Source organism: Danio rerio, chromosome 7, assembly GCF_049306965.1.
Source record: "Danio rerio strain Tuebingen ecotype United States chromosome 7, GRCz12tu, whole genome shotgun sequence".
Taxonomy (NCBI): domain Eukaryota; kingdom Metazoa; phylum Chordata; class Actinopteri; order Cypriniformes; family Danionidae; genus Danio; species Danio rerio.
The window spans coordinates 63,169,692-63,192,011 of record NC_133182.1 but is presented as its reverse complement, the minus strand read 5'-3'; the positions used below and the strand labels follow the sequence as shown (position 1 = coordinate 63,192,011).

The 22,320-nt window shown below is 33.7% G+C and overlaps 2 protein-coding genes across 3 annotated transcripts in view; both read right to left on the bottom strand.

Annotated features, from left to right (window-relative positions):
• Positions 1-19,183, bottom strand: brms1 (BRMS1 transcriptional repressor and anoikis regulator). Its single transcript, NM_200097.1, is given in 10 exon segments — positions 1-731; positions 4,661-4,700; positions 4,782-4,846; positions 6,832-6,924; positions 7,604-7,700; positions 10,710-10,789; positions 10,888-11,015; positions 11,129-11,219; positions 11,507-11,734; positions 19,122-19,183. Coding segments are annotated over 9 exon segments (816 nt in total). The 5' UTR covers positions 11,721-11,734; positions 19,122-19,183; the 3' UTR covers positions 1-723.
• Positions 19,184-19,561: 378 nt separating this feature from the next.
• Positions 19,562-22,320, bottom strand: part of ppp1r14bb (protein phosphatase 1, regulatory (inhibitor) subunit 14Bb) — a 37,180-nt gene continuing 34,421 nt past the window's right edge. The window contains exons 4-5 of one of the 2 annotated variants that reach the window (XM_073905906.1): positions 20,723-21,465; positions 19,562-20,624 (exon numbers count right to left, since the gene is read on the bottom strand). In XM_073905906.1, the coding sequence (XP_073762007.1) occupies positions 21,397-21,465 (69 nt within the window). In that variant the 3' untranslated portion in view covers positions 19,562-20,624; positions 20,723-21,396. 2 annotated transcript variants of the gene reach the window in all.

Here is a 22,320-nt window from a genome sequence, read left to right as displayed (position 1 = left end):
TTTTTTTGCTTGATACACTTTAGGGAATTGGCTCCTTATCACCCTTAGCACACATCTGCTGGGGATATGACAATAAAAATAATTAAATCTTATAGGATTGCAAACTCCAGTGAAATGCAACCTCCAATTTCTGAACTTTTCTTATATTGTTATCATTTTGTTTCGCTATTTTTGTGATCAAAAGGCCATCAATCAAGGTTTTTGACATTAAATCGATTTGCATTTTTTGACCTGTTTTTTACTGTGGTTTAGACATCAAGATTCCTGCTGAGAACAAAGAAAGGCTTCATATAGTCTATGTGCATTTGGTCGAACAGGTTTTGTATGCCCATTTTGTGTTTTTGTAATGTAATGAACTTCAGCTTTACATACTTGCCATTAGCAGAGCTGATCTGACTCCCTCTTTTTATAATAACATCAGGAAAACCTAATCAAAAAGGGCAACATTGATCTGAGACAAAAAGTCAATGGAGACATAATAAACATCCTATGGTCTGTTCAATACCAGTGAATAGCATTAGATGCAGTTTTACAATGTGTTGGTAAATGTGTGTGTTATTTGGTAATTATTAAAGGGTAGGCTCACACACTCTCTGAGTGTAATTTATCGTCTCTAAGCTTTTCGTATGGCACATTTGCCTTTCTGAAGTTAAGAGATGTAGATTTTGGTTTTGGTGCCATCTGTGCGCTTGAACCAGACCTCTCCTGTGCTGATCCCTTTTATTACGACCCTAAGAGAAACACAGACAAAAAAAGAAGACCATTTCAGTTTTGTAAACAAGCCAAAGTGAACACAGATGCAGTCTTATGCCTTATTCTCTAGTGACTGTGCTGGGATGTTGTTATTAACCTCTAGATCAACAGTTCTGTCTTTAGAGAGTCTCTCTCCATTATAGAAAAGACCCCAAAATTCACATTGCACAGACATCTGCTTGTTTAAAAGCAACTTCATCTTCATTAATGATCTCTATTTTCAAGACATTTTGTCACTGCACACATACTACAGTGATTAAATATGATACGATCAAGAGTGCAGGACAATCTTTGTGTGAACTAGCTGTGAGTGCCAAGAGACATTTGATCTGTTTTTGGACTAGACCTGTTTTGGATTTTTGAATATGTCAATACATTTTTCAAATTTGCTGTACGTTTCAGTTTAGTTTTAGTTTCCATTAATGGTTTGGTTATATATGATTTAGTTTTTATTATTTTGTGAACACATTTGTATTTAGTAATTATATTTAGTTTTTGTTTTACTTAATAGAAAAACATCCAGTGTCAACCAGAGCAAATTTATTTTGCATAGCTTACATCATCTCTTAACTTAACTACACAAATGCAATGAATACAAATTCATACAACCATCTTCATATAAAAGATATGTAGTTAAACAAGCCTAATTTATTTTCTTTTCCCCATGAAGAAAAGTTTGATAAGAAGTAGTCTTATGATATATATAAAAAAAAAATGTTTTTGTATGTAACCATGTCTTTGACTGGTGAGTTTGGATAAGAAAGCTCCACAAATCTACAAGTGTTTCGATAAACAGCCACAGGTCTTGATGATTTCATGATTATTTAATTTCAGTTAATTTTTAATTTATTTATTTTAATTTTTTTTTTTATTCAGTTAACAAAAAAGCTTTTTGACCAATAGTTTTGGTCTTAGTTTTCATTTACTAAAATAAACCTGCTGTCCACCCGGATATCTGACCTGTCCAAAATCTGCTACACAAACTGTAAAAAGACACTACATCAGATATCTTCTGACTGTCAATTCTGACTTTATGTTTAGTGTGGATAATCAAACAGCTTGTCAGACTTTGAGTTTGAGCTGCTCAATGGTATTAAAAAGAATGTTTTCTACAACTGACTATAATGATGCACTAGTGTGGAAGTCAAAGCAGATTTTAAATACATTTTAAAAACATTATAATGTTAACATTATAATTTATAAATATGTTCTAGCTCCTCTCACTCTACAACAAATCTTTTCAATTTAGAACAGAAACAAGATTTAAGTAAAAAAGAAAAATAAATAAATAAATACCATGATTATCATAAATATATATAATATCTTAAATCATGTTGGAATACAAGTCACAGCACTTTTGGGATAATAAAAAAATTATAGTCAGAAAAATATATATTTGATTGTCCATAGATTTTATTTTAACACACTTTAAAAAGATTACAAATTTAAGATACAAGATAAAACTTTAACATAGTTTAAAAAAGTACTCTTCACAAAATTAATAATCACAGGGGATTTGTTTTTATACACTTTTTTGACTTTAAATGTAATATTTAATAACACATTAATTATATTTAAAAAAGGGGGGAAACTAAGTTTATAGCGTACTTTAAATTAAAACTTGAAAAAAAGTGTATTAAGTGTTTTAATTAAAATATATTTAACTGGCCCTTGTGTTTTTTATAAGTAAATATTTAAATTAATGCACATAGATTACAATTAAGTACACTTCTTTTTATTAAGGAAAATATTAGCAATGGTGTAATTGCAAAAGTATAAATAAAGGAATCAATTTTTTTGGGGAAAAATAGAAAAAGAGTGAGCTATGAGGCAAAATATGAAAATGAGTGCAATGACCATCATTTTTTTCTCAAGAGTAGAAAATGTTTCATTAAAGCCAAAGTGCTTTCAGCTGATCTGTCTGGAGTGACAGAAATAGGTAAAAAGGCTGTTTGAATTGGACATCTGCATCTAACATAATGAAAGGCAGACAGATGGAGAATGTGAGTGACAGTCAGGTCTAATGGAAGCAACTGGGATGACAATGGATAACATGTCTTTTATTCCATTTAAACTATTGAGACAGACAGCACTATTGTATATAGGGTGCATGCTTTTTATAAGAGGTTGTGATGGTCCCTGATGGTACATTTACCTGTACTAGGTAAAACCCTAACCCTAACCAATGTTTGAAAGCCACATAAGCTGGGTCATAACTAGGGACTATTCCTAAGCCTACCCCTGAACCTAAGCTTGATCTGTTTGGTTTATGAATTTGATTGGCTGATAAACATGCAATATTTTGCAATATCAGAACTCGTACTGTCTCTCCATTCTTGTGTATTACTCCGCCCACACAAGTGCCAAGTAGAGGACACTCTACAGTTTGACAAATATTGCAGCCGTTTGGACAACTTAATGTACTTTTAAGGCTTTTTTAGCCAAGAATGAAGTTGTTTTGTAGCAGAGAAAAGACGGTAGATGTTGTCTATTCACAAATTGGCAACAGAGACCGCATAATAAGCCCTTAGAGGAAAAAAAATTCAGCGTAAAACTACAAACTGCAGCTGATCAAATCCCTATTAAGTGACATTCTAAGTCGATCTCTCTCTTTTTTATGTTGTAGTGCTGTATTTATATCATAGTAATTGTAGTAGTAACAAGAAACAAGACAAAAATTCTAAGTGAAAAAAAAACACATGCTTTTTTTGTTTCTTAAAATGTATATATTACATATATACAGTAGTAAAGTACAATTCTGTAGCTTCTGGTCAACTATAATTCATACTCAGTATTCTGTGATGTCTTGCGATGTGACTACTGGGGATCTGCACATTGCAATACAGATGCTGAAACGATATATTGTGCAGCCCTTATTTATGTATATGGTTTTTTACCGTCAGTGAGAGATAATAGTGTTATTACAGATTTCAAAGTAAATATCTTAATATTAAAAAGGAAACATAAGCTTCACAACAAAAGATCCTATCAATGTTGTAACAAATGCCCTTTAATAACATAGCTTGTAGTTTACCGCAAGTATCAAGTGTTCATTGAGATATGCTTGAGATTGTGTTGTCTGTCTTATCTTTTGTCTGTCGTTTTGTGGGTTTTTTCTTATAAGGCACAGCTTTTGAAAATGATGACATAAAACTCTGCTGGGTAGTTGTGCTGGTTTACCAACACTTGCTTGGGTCTGTAATTTTATTAGCATCTTCATAAGGGTGGTTTTGTTTTAAATGATGAAACAGGTTTGCGGTGTTGCTTGCTTTTGATGGCACGAGTTGTCTGGACAGTTGTGCCCTTTTTTGCCTTATTTTTTTCTTACTCCTCCTACATTTTTTTTTTCTTTACCCATAATGCGTAAATATTATCGAGCACTTATCGAACGGTCATTACCATTTTATCGAAAAAATATATATTGTCATAATTATTGTTATCTTATTATTGCCCAGCCCTATATACAAGTACTCCTTAAGTACCCATACTGTTGCATATAGCAAAGTGCAACCAGTTTTATCATGCTAGTAAAAGATTGCGCTATTTAAAACATGCAACACTTTTCTACTTAAAACCAAACATGAACCTTGAATTATGATTGTACAACATTGTACAGTTCACTATTATACAGAAACACCAATTTGCACTGTAAACCTGTTCTGTTCTTTTGAGAAAGAATTCATTGGTGAAATATATTAAGCACAAGGCAAGGTCCCAGATGGTCAGCGCATGTGATTTTCATTAATAAATATACAATGAGTTAATTTTAGCACTCAGTTTTTTCAAAGTTTAATGAGGTTCATCTGACTACCTTGACCTCCCAATGTAGCTGCATAAAAAACAGAAAGCGACAGGAAAGCTTGAATGATGAACATAAATAAATATTCCCATTTAATAATTGACTTACTGTCTGCTTTCTTCTTCAGGGGCATCAGTGCTGCTTTTGCCTGAAAGACAGAAAAGGTAAAGATCACGATCCATAAAACATTTTTACAGTGAGTGAAGGGTTGATAACTCATAATTAATACCTTCTTGATGGCTGTCCAGTCCTCTAGTATGTCAGTTTCTCTTAGCATATACACTATGTATGGCCCTGAAAAAGACGAACAGACTCAGAAAGCAGGAGTGGAAAGAAGTCCATGCAGATTCACTTTACTTCTCAGAAATCGTCAAAACAATAATTCATGTCACTTCAGGGGCCTGTAGCATGAAGGAGGCGGAATAAACTGATGATTACAGGGTTAGTTTCTATTCGACAAAACCAAACAGGAGCAATCAGGTTTTATCGGTATCATAACGCTGATCATCAGCTTTCTCTTTTAACTCTGGCTTTCATCCTCCGTTCCTAAGCACAAAAAGGCGGAAAATCGGTAGCAAAGAGATAATCACAGGCCTTCAAACATAAAGATACTGTGTTTGACTTCTCGCAAGTGAGTTGGCGCAATTAAAAGATTACAAATAAGATGAATATTTAAAACATTTATTTTGCAAGATAAAAAAGCTGTCTGTGAAAGATACTAAATGACAGCAGCTTGCTTTATCAGTCCAAGTGATGCTGTGAAGTTAGTTTGTATATTGGCTGTAATGATACAGTGCCTATAGAAAATCATCATAACCCATGAAAATCCATACCTTTACTCACATTACACCTTTCTTTCAAAAGACCCTCAAGATAAAGTTTTTGAAAGGCACAGGTTAGGAGAAGGCTGCAAAAACATTTCAATAGCTGGAATGGTTATCTGGGATATAATTTGATTCCAGGTTGTATGTCAAATAAAGTGTTAAACTAAATAAAATTATTTCAAAGGGATATGATGATTTTCTTTAGGCACTATACAGTATATTCTGTATAATAGTGCTGTGATGAAACAAAAATTTTGACAATACATCTATTAAATATAATGATACCAATACTAAATCTATATTTATTTTCTAGAAAACTCTTCAGTCATTTTCAGGTTTTTAGAAATCAAACAAGATCTACTGCAGTAAAATTTAGCAAACTCTTTTTAAGGTTAATAATAAATAAATAAAGTCAGAATTATCTGCCCCCTGTTTGATTCCCCCCCCTATTTCTGTTTAACAGAGAGATTTTTTCAACACATTACTAAACACAATAGTTTTAATAACTCATTTCTAATAACTGATATATTTTATCTTTGCCACGATGACAATAAATAATATTTTACTAGATTTTTTTCAAGACACTTCTATACAGCTTGAAGTGACATCTAAAGGCTTAACTAGGTTAATTAGGTTAACTAGGCAGGATAATTAGGCAAGTTGTAGAATAACGATGGCTTGTTCTGTAGACTATCGAAAAAAAAATAGCTTAAAGGGGCTAATAATTTTGACCTTAAAATTACCTTAAATTTGACCTTAAAATCTTCTCCAGAAGAAAAAATAATATCAGAAATATTGTGAAAATTTTCTTTCTCTATTAAACATCATTTGGGAAATATTTAATGAAGAAAAAAAATCAAAGAAAGGCTAATAATTCTGATTTAAACTGTATTTCTGTTTTAATTTTCTTGTTTTTTTTTTTTGGTCATACAGCTGTTGTTTTGGCAGTGATATGGCTAACACATTAAAATTAAAATAGTATATGTATAGAGACTCAACTTTTTAAGCACAAATGTAATATTTTTTGAAAGCTTTATATCCTGATAATAAAAAAGGTTTACAAAAAATTGCAGATATATATATGACATAAATAAAATTAAACATTTTGTTATAAAACGTAAATTGCTTGTGTAAAATGGATTATGGATTTAGATAATAAAATAAACAACTATTAAAAAAAACAAATCTAAATAATTATGATACATAAACCTTGTTATAATTTAAAAAAAAACTCTTGTTTCACAAAAAACATTGTTTCACAAATAAATAAAAATAAATAACCTATGTATAATTCCTGTGCATCACACACTGTCTGATCTGACCCAGAGTCTGTTTATTGATGGCCTCTGAAGAAATGCAGATAATTGGTAAGTGTTGGTGCTGGAACAGAATTTATTCTGTACGACAGTCGGCAATAGAAGGAAATGATGCATCTGAATCTAATCACTTTATTACCTGACACAAGTGCTGCCTTCTTCTTCCGGTCTGAACGAATCAGGTGACTCCTTCTTTTACACTTCTTCATCTTCACTTCATCATTCCACCACTCTAATTAATAAAGGAAAAGTTATTGTGTTTTTTATACAGTATATGTTATATCAATTGTAAGTGCCACTAACCAATTACCAGTAGCAATTTGTTTTAAAATAAGCTTCTCCTGCTCACCAAGGCTGCATTTATTTAATCAAAAATACAACACAGATACAAAAATTGTGAAACGTTACTGCACTATTAAATAACTGTTTAAAAGTAGTTGATCATTTTAATTGAACAATTTAATCCAGTGATTTTAATGATGAATCTTTAGCTTTATTACGACTATGTCACATGATCCTTCAGAAATCACTCTAACATTAATTATTATTGTAATTATTATTATTAATATTATTATTAATAATAATGGTAATAGTAATAAAAGCAATAATGTGTGGAGTAATAATTTCATTTGAATCTATATATAAGAAAACAGCTATTTAAAATTTGTTTAAATATTTAACAATTATTTTACATTTAATAAATGCTGCCTTCAAAATAATTTTCTTTTAAAAAAACATGAAGAAGAAAAAAAACTGATCCTAAACTTTTGACTGGTAGTGTATGTAAATTTACTAAGATTTTTATATTATGTAGACAGATATAGAAATCTTATTAAAAAGTATCATAGATTCCAGATTCAGATAAGCAGGCAGTCTTGTATGTGGGTGTGTGAGTGTTCGTGTGCATGTACCTGAGGTGATGTCTATGCTCTGTTTGTCCTCCTCCAGTCTGCGGATCTTCTCCAAAAGTTCTGTCTTCATGGCATCAAACAAAAGGGTTTTCTCACTCTACAGAAACAAGCATCTTATTACAGACTCGATATGATTTAGGGTCATCACTGCACTGTCAACACACAAACACAACTGTTGTGGCAGAGACTGTGGCAATGCTTCTAGATTGTAATAAATGTGATGTGTGCATGTTTGAGTGTGAATTAATGTGACATAATGAAATATTACTCAAATGGGAGGTACAGTGGACAGCAAGAAGGTCACTGGTTCAAGTCCCTGCTGGGCCAGTTCTCCCCGTGTTAGCATGGGTTTCCTCCGGGTGCTACGGTTTCCCCTACAGTCCAAACACATGCACTATAGGGGAATTGATAAACTAAATTGGCCGTAGTGTATGAGTGTGTGTGTGTGTGTGTGTGTGTGTGTGTGTGTGTGTGTGTGTGTGTGTGTGTGTGTGTGTGTGTGTGTGTGTGTGTGTGTGTGTGTGTGTGTGTGTCAATAAGTGGGTATGGGTGTTTCCCAGTACTGGCTTGCAGCTAGAAGGGCATCCACAGTAGAGCTGAAGATCGACCGGTTCAGGTAGGTTTGGGCTTAATTTCTATCATTTTAGACAGGGTCAGGCCGGGCTTGGGCTTGTGTGGTAAGTGAACAGTCATGTGATGCATTTTAATTAGTGCCAGAAAGTAATAAAATCGTTTGTTACAACATTAAAATCCATCCCTCGAAAGGTGAAACAAATGATGACAGAGACGTAAAAATTTTTTTTTGACTGTGGTCAGGCCAGACGCTAGTTCAAAAAGAACAGTCATTCTAGCCACCAATGTATTTCAAGGGTTGCTCATACACTGCATATTATGGTAAACCACTAGACAGCAATGTACAGCAAGCTGACACGGAAGATGACGAGGTCACTCGCTACATTGAAACTGCTGTCATAGAAAATGAAATGGATGTCCTTGGCTGGTGGAAGATAAACAAACAATCCAACCCAAAACATGCTAAATTAGCCAGAACAGTATGCATCCCAGCCGGTAGCAGCAGCAGTGAAAGGGTATTCATTGCTCCTCAGTGAGCGCAGGACTGCACTAAAGCCATTTACAGTGGATTCAATAATGTTCCTCCACAAAAACAGGTAGCCTAATCTTGGTGAGTAAAGGATTTTTAAATTACAACTAAATATTCATTAAACCAAATATGCATAATGTAGACAGAGTATATGGGGTAATGTTGGCATTATTATTTTATTATTCAGCTTCACCGTCACCTTAATGTCAGATTGTGAAGAGAAGTGATGAAACAGATCCCACAGAGCCTATATCTTAATTTCGCTATTGCCAAATACCCATCTTAATTTATAATTTATTTTAATTGGTTAAGAAAAACTAATTTTTATTGGTGTGTCAATGTGTGGCAATTTGAAGGCTAAGTATATGTACGCTACCTTAAAGTGCTGAAATGTTATGAGGACTTTTTTTGTTCAAACTTCCAAGTGGCCTATATCCAACATTTGTTATGAATAAGTTATGATAAAACACATATAAACGACTCATTCTTGAAAAAAGGCAAAAGAGCTGTGTGCATGTGCACATTTCAATAATGTCGGGCTGTAAAAGGTTTCGGGCTTTTAAAAAGCTGTCAATCAAAGTGAAGTTTATTCATAAACTAATTTCGAGAGGATCACGTGCTTATGATTTATCACGGCCGGTCTCGCATTCACTATCTTCCAATCACTATCTTCCAATCATATCAGCCCTAAGCTACTATAAATAGCCACAGTTTTCAGTTCACTTTATCTTCGTTTGGAAGAAACCCCCCTCCTCCCCAATTCTCCTCCTTTACCTATGATTGGGCGGCACGGCGGCCCAGTGGTTAGCACTGTGAGCCCCACAGCAAGAACACTGCCAGCCCTGGTTCCACAGGACCGGTGGGTGTTTCTGTGAGGAGTTTGTATGTTCTCCCCGTGTCCGCGTGTGTTTTCCCCGGGTTCTCCAGTTTCCTCCCACCATCCAAAGACATTCAACATACATAACAATCAAGCTTTGTCTAATCCCTTGTGTTCCCTTAGCTACCGCAGCAGGGGAGTTCTGAGTAACTTTTTTGTGTACCTTTTTCCATTTACAATAAAGAATAAAAAATACTTTAACAAACAAACTATCCAATTTTTGCTAAACATTTCACAACACTTTTCACAAAAGTTACATAAAACACATTTTTCCATTTACAATCTAAAACCCTTTTTCTCCAATTTTCAAATAATATCTTTGTAATCACTTAAAATTTAATTTAATTTACATAATTTTTTAAAAAGAAATAGAATTACAGAGTATTGTAATAAGATATACACAATGTTTGATTAGTTTTACAATGCTAAAATGTCTGCATGAACATTTTGCATATGCAGGACTTTTGCCAGCTCACATGTGTAGTGGAAAGCAACCCAAAAGGTGTGGATATTACCAATTAAAATGTATTTATCAAAAAAAAAATGCTTACCAAACATTTATTTAAAATGTATTAAACGTTTGGTTTACAACAGCTATAGTTTTGTTTTACCAGTTGTTTTGTATTGTAGAACATAACAATTCATGTTTGAGTGTCTTTAAACATAAGCTTTTAAATTATGATTCTTGTTTTAATATAGAAATTACTCAGAAAATAACTTTGCCTTTCGGTTATGTTTATTTTCATAGATGTTATAAAAAAAGGAGTTGTCCAACATTTATGTACCTTATTTCTGAGAACAATTATGCACCTTCATTACAATTGTACCATAAAAGGTACAGATAAGTATCATAAGAGGTATTTTCTGTACTATTCAAGATACAACTTTTAGACAGTACAAAACTGTTCCTTAAGGAACATTATTTGTACCACTATGTACCTTTTTCTGAGAGTGTATGATGTGCTGTCATAATGGAAAACACAAAATAAATTAGTTATTAGAAATAATTATGTTTAAAAATCTCTCTGTTAATAAAGTGCTTCAACAAAGATTGTTCAACAAGAATAATTTCACTGGAGGGCTTATAATATTGACTTCAAGACTGAATGTCTGCTGAGCAACTTTACCTCTAGATGTTGTCTTGCACCCTGTACTTCACATTCATGCTTGTGTCTGACCACTTGCAGACAAAGTTCTCTATATACACCTACAGAAGGTGAAGTGAAAATAATTTTAAAACAAATCTGAGAACTTGACTTTTAAAATGATACGAACAAAGCAGGTAAGTGTGTGTTGATGTTTCACCTGCCACTTGTGTCCTCTGCTGTAGATTCTGCTGCAGTGTTGCTAAAGGTTCTCTATACTCTCCTGCCTTTCCTGTCAAAACCTCATCCAATTTCAATTTAACTTGATTCAGACGTTCTTGAAAAAGCCTGAAATTGAAGAAAAAGACAACTGCATCTAGCACATTGTAGAATTAATAACTTTCAAACAACTGAACAATACAATACATAAAATTACCAGCAAAAAAAAAAAACATTCTTACTTGTCTTTCAACTCCAGGAATTGTTTTTCCAGGTCTGACATTTCATCCAGGCACTGTGATCGTCTTCTCTCACAATCTTCATCATCCATTTCTGAAACAGAAAATCAATATTGTTCATTTGTGCTGTTTATTCTCTTTGCTTCACATGTACAGGTATCACATAACTACACCACATTCAATGCATAATTTTATGATTTATTTTAGTCATATATTCAAAATCACCAAGCAGTTCAGTGGTATAGTTTTAATTAAAAAACAAATAAAAGTTAATGGGGTGAAATATTACTATTCCCCAGTGCAACCACATTGACAGATGCTGCAGCACAACTGCACACAGTTAATGAGAAAATCTACTCAATTGATTCTTTGTATAGACACCTGAACTCTCTTCCTCTTCTTCCTCCTCCTCCTCTGGCTCACTCTCCTCCAAGTCACTGTCCCTTTCCTCTCCACTCTCCTCCATCGTCTCCTCAGCCTCTCCTCCATCTCTTTCTTGATCCTCCTCCACCTCTCCATTGGTCTGAGGAATGTCAGGATCTGCCTCAGTCTCCATCTCCTCGTCTGGATCTCTGGCAGCAGGCTGAGCTGGCATGACTGCTTACAGCACTGAAATCAACAGTATGGAATTATAACCGTGTGTTGTATTAGACTTTTTGAGACTCGTCACTGCACTTACATATTGTTGCTCTTTTGTTGATTTGATAACTTCTATTGTCCTCATTATGATCAGCTAAATTAATAAATTTAAATGTATAATAATAACAGAAATGAGATCTCATGGTATCCATTTACAGATTGGTGTTTGAGGCAGTGAATATAAAAAAAATACTGTTAAATACTTTTTAATAACTAGTGCTGGGAAAAGATTTATTGTGATAAATCACATTCAAAATAAAAGTTTGTTTTGACATTATATACACTGTTCAAAAAATAAAGGGAAAACTAAAATAACACATTATAGATCTGAATGAATTAAATATTCTAATTAATTACTTGTTCTTGAGTTGAATGCTCTGACAACAAAATCACATAAAAATGATCAATGGAAATCGCATTTATTAACCCATGGAGGTCTGAATTTGGAGTCACATTCAAAACTGAAGTACAAAAACAAACTAGAGGCTGATCTAACTTTGATGTAATGTCCTTAAAACAAGTCAAAATGCCTGGGCATGCTCCTGATAAGGTGGCGTATGGTCTCCTAAGTGATCTCAAAGCAGACCTGGACTGAAGCATCCACCAAGTCTAGTCTGTAGTGCAACTTAAAACATTATGCCCTAGAAGTGTGCTTGATTAAATTCAAGTGTGGGGAACAGACAGGCCAGTCCATGGCATCAACAGCCGCTTTTGCTAAATCTTCCTAAATCATTCTTTAAGCAGAGCTGTTCCATTCCATGCCAAACCGGGCCAGACAGCATGGATGCAGTTTCATTTTCCGCTGTCGTGCTGCAACAAAGCTCTTTGAAACATTACACAAAACACATCAGTAGTTGCCTTGGTAACGCAATGTAAACGGCTTCCGTTGTTCAATTAATCTTAAATAAAAGTCAAAACTATTTTTTTTCATGTTCATAAAAAACGAAAGCAACCGTGTGACTAAACACTGCTATGCCGCTCTATCAAATAGGGGTGGCTAAATATAGGTACATGTCACAGCACCTTATTTAGAAGTCATGTGCTGCTTGGCTCTGGCTAAATTGTTTTTGGAGGGAAAATGACCAAAATGATAATTGAAAATGATTGGAGGGGGAAAATATATTTAAAATATCTGAACATAACAGAAAATTTCAAAATGATAATGCAACAATAATACTACATTTGTATTATAGTTGCAGAAACATATTTTTGGACAGGCCTTGTCAAAAGTGAGCACTTTCACTATAAAAAATATAGCACTTAAATTATTTCATTTTTAATAATCAATTAAATTACACAGTGTTTTTTTTATTAAAAGTTGATAATGATATAAAAATACTACATTTTTATGGTAAAATATAACCCTTTAAGTGATGGCTGTTTTTGTTTCAGTATTCAAACATTAAATAACGAATGCAGCAAGTGAAATAATAAACGAATATGAAACAACACATAGCAAGATATAAAGCATATAAAACCCTATTATATTCAGCAACATGCTGCTCTTTTATCTTTGTATTTTTATCTTTTTTTTTTTTTTACTTCATAACTAACAAACAAGCTGTAGACAAATTCCTGCTTGACGCTTTAGAAAATATTTGCGTAGCTACCTATATTAAAGATCACAGAGAACAAAAAAACCGAAACATGTTACATGCCCCCATAAATATCAAACTTATGTATAACTGAATCATATAATGGCCTATAGCTGAAATGATGAAAGTGGCTCATTTTATTTTAGAAAACATTTGTCAAAACTTAGTGAAATTTTTTTGAGTAAAAGCAATACCAACATTTAATTTATTTTATTCATTAATTTGACTATTTTATTAGTGCATATAAATATATATTAATCATAAAACAGTAACTTGGGCAGCAGTGCCTCTCTGTAAAGCTTTCAAGCAAAGTCTAAAAAATGTATTGAAAGAGTTGACTTTCTATCATAGATTTTTGGACGGTCGACATTACAACACACCGTAACCCTCCTTCAGGTGGTCTCGCCGGTAATAAATTAACAAGCCGTCTGGGCTTTGAATTAAAAAGTGCAATTATTTCCTCGTTGTTAAAAGAGTCTGCAAGTTCATGTTCCATGGATATAGTAATGTTGTTGTGGAATTTGGACATTGATGATATTAAGCATGTATTTTTGCTTTATCAATGCACAGCAGGAAAAAAAGTCTTTCAGGAGCACATGTAGGAGTTGGTAAAGTTTTCTCCAGGATCAAAGCGAGTTTTGTGCTATCAAATGCGGCACTGCGTGCAATAAACTTGCGCTCAGTCAGGCGAATTAAAGGTCTCATTGCCTAGGATGTCAATCAAAATAATCAAACTCTAGCCACGAATAAAACAATAGGATATTTTATTATTTCTAAGATTTTAGATGATGGGTTAGTAATTATATTATACATGGTTAATTGTATACAAGTCAATGAAATAATAACTTTAATAATCTTCATAAGAATGTCAAGAGTTATTCACTTCTCTGCCAGAGACTGCTAAAACCCTTTCCAAACTGTATTGTTTAGACCTGGATATTTTTTTATATTAAATGTAGTGTTCTTTACTTGTGGCTGTCTGATGACTAGCGGGCTTTCGCTGAGCCAGCTGTGATAGCTTGGCAACAGAACCGTGACTTCAACACACAGAATCTGTCGGCTAACCGTGCCGAGAATTCCGGGCCGAGAACGGTTTGTAATAGCGCCGCGCCGTTCCAGATTCAGTGAAGAAACAGCGACCGTAACCGTACCGAAGTGTTCTTAGAATGGTCCGGCAGACTGGCACAATAGGGGAAAAGCGGCAATGCCTTTGTCGTGCTGGAACTCCACAAGAAGCCACATTGTTTTGCATTAGGAGAAATCCAGGGCCAACTCAAGAGGATCTCATCTTGGTACCTAATGGCAGTCAGGCTACCTCTGGCAAGCATATGGAGGGCTATATATATATATATATATATATATATATATATTTTTTTTTTTTTTTTTCCCTTTTTTTAAGAGTATTAAAGAATTTTTTCATTCATTTGAATATTTTTTCTAAACCTCTACTAACAACAGCCTAATCAAACTTATTGTCAGTTACTATACCTACCGAAGAAATATGGTAACTGTGTTGTTTTAACACAGTTAACTCGAGCTTGAGTCTAATGATGAAACACTGTGAGATCAAATTTTTTAAAGCAAACTTCCATTCCAAGCACATCAATATGAGAAAGATGGTTCCTTACCACATTTTTATCTACTTTATGGTATTTTGAGATCATATCTGTGTAATAGGTGCATGATTGTGTGTGCACATTGCAAAAGTGTGGAATGTATGCTTCATATATATATATATATATATATATATATATATATATATATATATATATATGAATATATATATATATATATATATATATATATATATATATATATATATATATTAGGGGTGTAACGATATTATAACCGAACCGAAATATCGCGATACACCAGCCACGATACGTATCGCGAAACTCTCGTGGCGTATCGCGGTACTCTCACTCCCCCTGCTGCCCATTGTTGAGGTTGACGTCACTTGTCTCTAACTAATTGAACCAATTTAAACACATCTTTATTATCACATTTAATTAAATTGTTTTAGTAATGATGAGGTTTTGTTCTAAATATTATATTCTAAAGTTAGTATTTAAGTGCATGTCATGTCATGTGACTTGAGTGAGCATCACACTTGTTACTACTGGACGCAGTATGGCTGCTTTACATAGTACTGAGATTGCAGATCCCCCAGACACATTTAAGTCATCTGTGTGGAAACATTTTGGTTTTCCAGTTGAGTACAGGAATAGAATTCGTGTCGTAGACAAAGCGCCTGCCTATCTGTCTTAACTGTTTCACGAAACTTACTTGTAAGGAAAAACATTTTAAAAGTGTGGTAATTTCACAATGTGAGGGTGTAAGCAACAAACTGCCAACAAAAGTGATTTAATGTACAAAAGTGAAACCAGAATAATGCCCAAATATACAAAAAAAGAGAAATATTTACACTAATAAAAATAATATACTAAAGTAACAAATTCAAACAAAAGTATCAAACAAAAATTAGTTAAACTCTAGCAAGGGGGTGATAGTGAAGACAAACAAAAGAAATAAATATAATAAAACAATTCTAACTCATGAATAACCCCTTATCTCGCTAAAACTGATGAAAAGAAAAAAAAGGTCTTCAGCGCCGAGCGCCGCATTCTTCCCTATACTGAATAAAATAAACAAAGATGACCTTCACCTCTTACCTGATGTCTTTAGCAATACATTTTCTACGTGTTTGCAAAATGGAAATCGTATGACATTTTCCCTATTCACCTTACACTAAGAGTGAACAGCCTATATTGTCGGGAAGGAGCGGATCCAAAAAATAATATACAAATCAATTGAAATAAAAATGTACAAACCTCACAAAATTACTTAAAGTGGGCAAAAGTAATGCAAAATAATTTTGCCCAAACGAAAGTTAAGCAAAAACAACGAAAATCATAATCATGTCAGAATAATACACGAAAAACGAGATCAAAGGAAAAAGCGCTCTCTCTCCCGCTCTTCCTGAATTGCTTTTCACATTCCCGCGCTGCGTCACCAAATGATGATAGATCGGTCTCCTGACCAATCAGCTGTCAAAAAGGTGGACCTACAGAAATGACAGGCAGCAGCTGTCATGAAGGCGGACCTACAGAAATGACCGGCATAGAGGGAGCGGGAGAGAGAGAGAGAGATCGAGAGGCAAACATACAGCCGGCTACAACCCTAACATTAGTTTCTGACACAACTGCAATGTATTTTACTGGTGAATATGTCATGTAAAAACACTTTACAAACACATTATATGTATATTTTTTCATTAATTTAAACGGAAACCTATCTATCTAACTGAAACCATAGATAATCAAAAATGAGCGTGTGTGTCTGCACAGAGATCAAGTCTCTCATCGGAGAATGTGGATATTATGGTGTTTTTGAAGAAGATCTTTCACTAGTCTACACTGCAGTTATTTATTTAATTTTAGTTTACTTAGTTAAGATGGCTGCACTAAAGAGAATAGTTTTTTTTCTGACTAGTCTATATTGGAGGTATTTATTTAATTTTAGTTGTTTACTCGGGTATCCTGACTGTACTAAAAAAGCGATGACAAAGTTAATAAAGAAAAAGTTAAGATGTTCTTTTTATTAAGTGAATTTTCTCTTAGCATTGCTGTTAACATGACATTAACCCTAACCCCACAGCAAACAGAAACCGAACCGTACCGAACCGAACCGTGGCTCCAAAACCGTGAACCGAACCGTGCCTTTGGTGTATCGTTACACCCCTAATATATATATATATATATATATATATATATATATATATATATATGAATATAGATGAAAATTTTCTATCAAAATACTTAGTATTATAGTGTCTTGTTTTTTTTTTTTTTTTAAATACCGTAAAATACTTTGTAAGAAGTCTACATGATGATTTGATAAAAATGCAACCTCAAATTGATGCTTTAAAAAAAAAAACTGGTGCTCAGGGGGGTAAAGGGGGTAAACTAAGAGGGTAAGCCTTCCAGTTAAAGAAGAACTGAAAAACTCTTGGTAAATTAAGTAAACTGCTTAAATAATAGTAGATCTGGATGGGTTGCAATGTACTGTAGATGCCAAGACAATAAGACAAACAACATAAAAATAGGTCCTGCAGTGGCAATTCCTATACTTCATTGGCGTTTTCAAATGCCAGAATTTTGATCATAAAAAGATAACTTGCAAAACCATGACTTATGGAAATAACTAAAACTGGATATTTTAGTAGCTTATAAAAATCAATGTTTTACATCAAGTATTGAAGATTTTATTTGTCAAAAAAATTTATTTATTTAAAAAATGATGTGAACAAAAAAAATTAAATAAACTTTTCGTATATCACCCTTTTAAGATATAAGACTGTTAAGAGATGGTGTCAATTTTACTGGCCATACAATGGATGCAAACACAATGAAGAAATATGTTCCAGCTCATTATCTGCATTAAATGTTTTACAGTCATTAAAGTGATCATCTTTAAAACAGGAGTTTCTGTATGAAACTTGTACAAAATCTATACTAAAAATTAAAGAGAAACACAAGTTTATGAATATCTTGAGAAGAGAAGCTAACTTAAACTTGCTCAGAGAAATACTGTTGCTGTCAAACATTGTTTACTTCACTTCAGTCAGTTTAATGGTGAAGGGATGGATCAAATGTCGATTAATGGAAGGTTTGTTAAGAAATGTCATGCTCCCTTGTAAAACTATTTTGTAGTATTTTTTAAAGTACAAAATACAAGCAGTATTTAATTTTGGTACTTGTTGTGGCTGCTGTATTTTGTAGTTTATTTTGATACATGTAAAATTTATGTATTTGGTTTTGTATTTTAAAATATGTATTTTATGTATTCTGTCCATCCCTGATTACTTGGATACTGAACATGTAACGTTACATTTAAATATATATATATATATATATATATATATATATATATATATATATATATATATATATATATATATATATATATATATATATATATATGTGTGTGTGTGTGACAACAAAAATATTTAAATATACATTTTAAGCTATCGGTCTCAAAGATGCGTTCAGCATAAAGAAAAAAAATATAACATTAACTTAATGTTCATGTATAACAACGGAGAAAACTATGGACCTCTAGAGGACACTAGCCGCCAAGAGCAAAGAAATCAAGAAACCAAGCGTAAGAACCTATTAACCACTTATGTTTAATTAGAAAGGAAAAATATCGTTCAGTGCGTCAAACTTAATTCACAGTGTATTGAATTAACACTTTAAAAGCAATGTATGTGACCTGCGTCTATACAAACTCGCAGTGTGTATCATGTACATCCTCTAAAGGCCGCACTGCACTGACTTAGCTACATTACAAGCTCATTACTCATTCTGTGCATCTACAGCTCATACATTATACGCTGTGAGATACATTACAAAATACAGTTCCGTGCAGTTCAAGTATAGTTGCGCATTAAGGCTAGCTATAAAAGCTCGTTTTTCAATTGACCAACTCCGCACTTCATTCAGAGGCAAGAAGTGCCTAACGTTAGTACAAAGCGCGCTACATGGGGTGTTCGCGAACAAGAGTGCAAAACAAAAAGTTACGACTGTTAAAACGTCTCAATTACAATGTAGTAATTGATTATCATACTTCGCATGGAGGTACTAAATCCTCCACGAGTGTTCTCCGCATATTACCCGATGCAAGACTCGGGATATCAACACACCGTGTTACATCTTACAAACAACTCTATTTACTGCATAAACCACAGCAAAATAGCTTACCTTCTTGTCGATTATTCTTTAAGGATTGAAGAAATATGACATATTTTCGAATGAATTTGCATATCATGGCAAGTTGACATCGGACAGGTCTACTTCCTCAGCGTTTATTCGTTTGTTGAAACACACAGCCGTTTTGGGGCTCTAGCCAATAAACGCAGACCTCGCTTCTTATAAGAACCAATAGAAGCTCGCAGATGAAGAATCGCGGACTCGTCGATTACAGTTGGTCTCAAACCTGGCATTAGCATTTGGAGCATAGCATTGGAGCCGCGGCTTTTACCCACTGAAAGGTTTCCCTGATGAAAGCTTGTTTGTGATATTGTATAATGAATCGGAGATAAACATATTCCATTACTAAATATGATGATTATTCTAACAACAGTAAAGCATTCTTATATGAGCAATACACAGTTAAGACATAAGTAAAGAAGCAGACAAAGTAGTTTTACATGTTTTTATTAAACTTGCATAAAAGTGTAAAAACTGGGCAAAAAACAAATCAGTTTAGTATTGCTACAATATACTTTTTTTTCCTTTAAAAGGTATGACCTCGAGCACAAATTCTAACATTTCCAAAATCTGTATTATTATTTTTTTTTAAAGTCAAGTTAATTATTTTAATCTGCACGTCCCATTGGACACAACAGAGAAATCAACAGTACTACAAGGTCCACACAACAGATGATTAAATTTTGTTAATAAATGTTAATGCATCTAAAATTGCTCCAAATATAGTCAACTTCCTTTCCTAGAAAAAAAAAGAATCACTGAAAGTACAATTTTATTTATTCTAGAAAATTCAACTTGTGTAGGTCTTTTCTATTTCCTTTCCCCCTTGTGTATTTATCTAACATGATTTTATTTATTTGGTTGTCAGAACGAATGTAACCTAAGGCAGCATCTGAAAGTATAAACATGACTGTCATGTAAAATGAAATGCAGATGGGCAGGTAAAAAAAATAGGGAAAAAGTAAAATAAATGTTTTTATTAATAATGAAAAAATAAAACAAGTGGACATCTGTCATTCTACCTGACTTCATATCACTCCCAAGCGAATGACAGGATGAGTTTCAGTGAATGATTCATATACTGTAGATGTGTTAGTATGTGATAGAAATCGCTATCCTAAAACTCCTGCTAGAAATGTTGGATTGGTGAATTTCAAGAGCACCGAGTGAGAGTATTAGCCCTCTTATTATAGTATTTGATTGGCTGAGACAAAAAGAGCAGATGGCATCCTTGGAAAGATGATTTAGGAGAGTCACGTGAGAGGATTAATTTTTTTACATACGTTTGCCAGTGACTGTGACGTACTGCAGCATGTCTAGCCTGCTATCATCCAGTCCCTCCCTATCTCTGAAAGAGTCAGCATGCACATCTGTGAATGTTTGTGTGTGTGAGGCCCAAGAGCCGCAGCTGTGGTTGTGGTAGTGTACGTGGTAATTTCTCCTGATCCCTGAGGGTGGTGATGCCCATGGATTTGTGTGTGTGTGTGTGTGTGTGTGTGTGTGTGTGTGTGTGTGTGTGTGTGTGTGTGTGTGTGTGTGTGTTTTTGTGTGTGTGTGTGTGTGTGTGTGTGTGTGTGTGTGTGTGTGTGTATAAGACAGGGGGAAATTAAAGTATCAAAGCCTCACTGTTCCCTCCCCTGTTAATATCACAAATCTGAAGTAACTCCCTTGCTTCAAACAGCTTTGATTGCTTTATTTATTGTTTTTTTCCTTTTAATTAAAATGTTCTTTAATGTTCCTGAACACTTATTTAAAGAAAAAAAAAGAAAAAATCCACAAGGCCGCTTCTGTCTGATCTCCTCTGAAGTCATTTTAAACCAAGGAACGTCACAGTTTCACAACTGATTTAGTCCATGTGTTCATTGAGACAGTGCAGGGAGCTCTGAAACCATATTTAAAAGGTACAATTCTAAGAAAACTAATTCATAAAAATAACATTATACTATGCATAAAGACTAATATGCACAATAATGTGTAACAACAAGAAAAGAATACATTCCAAAACATTTCAAAATTCGTTCCTCCTTTACAAAAAAAGCCAAACAGAATAAAATAATACAAATAAAACAACAAAATTATAAAAAAAATAAGCCCTGCTTATAAGGATCTGATTGAATCTCCAGTAACTTTCCCTCCACCTCCTTCTCAACAGATGCAACAGAGCCCAGGGACAGGATGAGCACCTGCTCAGGGGTAAATAGAAACGCCCCTAAATTGCAAAAGGAGAAGCGGGATACGATGAGGAAAGGTGGAGGCGGCTGGAGCTTCATTTCTTCTGAGGAGTACTGAGCTTCTGCATGCCACGGATCCTGTCCAACAATTCAGCTACAAACTCCTACAGAAAATACATTTAGCAGACATCAGACAGCTGACAAGTCCTAACAGAAGTCCTAAAACTCTGCCTACCACAATCTTTTTGATTGTTTATTTATAATTAGCGCTGGACAAAGATTAATCACGATCAACCATTCATTCATTCATTTTCTTGTTGGCTTAGTCCCTTTATTAATCTGGGGTCGCCACAGCGGAATGAACAGCCAACTTATCCAGCAAGTTTTTACGCAGCGGATGCCCTTCCAGCTGCAACCCATCTATGGCAAACACGATCAATCACTTCCAAAATAAAATTAGTTTTAACATAATACATGTGTCTATTATTATGTAAGTGTGATATAGACACATCCAGTTGAAGTCATAATTATTAGCCCCCCTTTTATTTTTGTAATTTTTTTTTATATTTCCCAAATAAGGTTGAACAGAGCAAGGAGATTTTCACAGTATTTTTAAAAAAACATATTATTGTTGAAATTATTAGCCCCTTTAAGCTATTTATTACGATAGTCTACAGAACAAACCATCGTTATACAATCACCTAATTACTATTAATTACCCTAACCTGCCTAGTTAACATAAATAACATGTCACTTCAAGCTGTATAGAAGTGTCTTAAAAAATATCTAGTCAAATATTATTTACCATCATCATGACAAAGATAAAATAAATCAGTTTTTAGAAATGAGTTATTAAAACTATGCTTAGAAGTGTGTTGAAGTAATCTCTGTTAAATGTTAAACAGAAGTTTGGCAAAAAAATAAACAGGGGGCTAATCAGGGGATAATAATTCTGCCTTCAACTATACATAAAAACAATACTATACAAAACTCTTTATATATATATAATACATACAGTA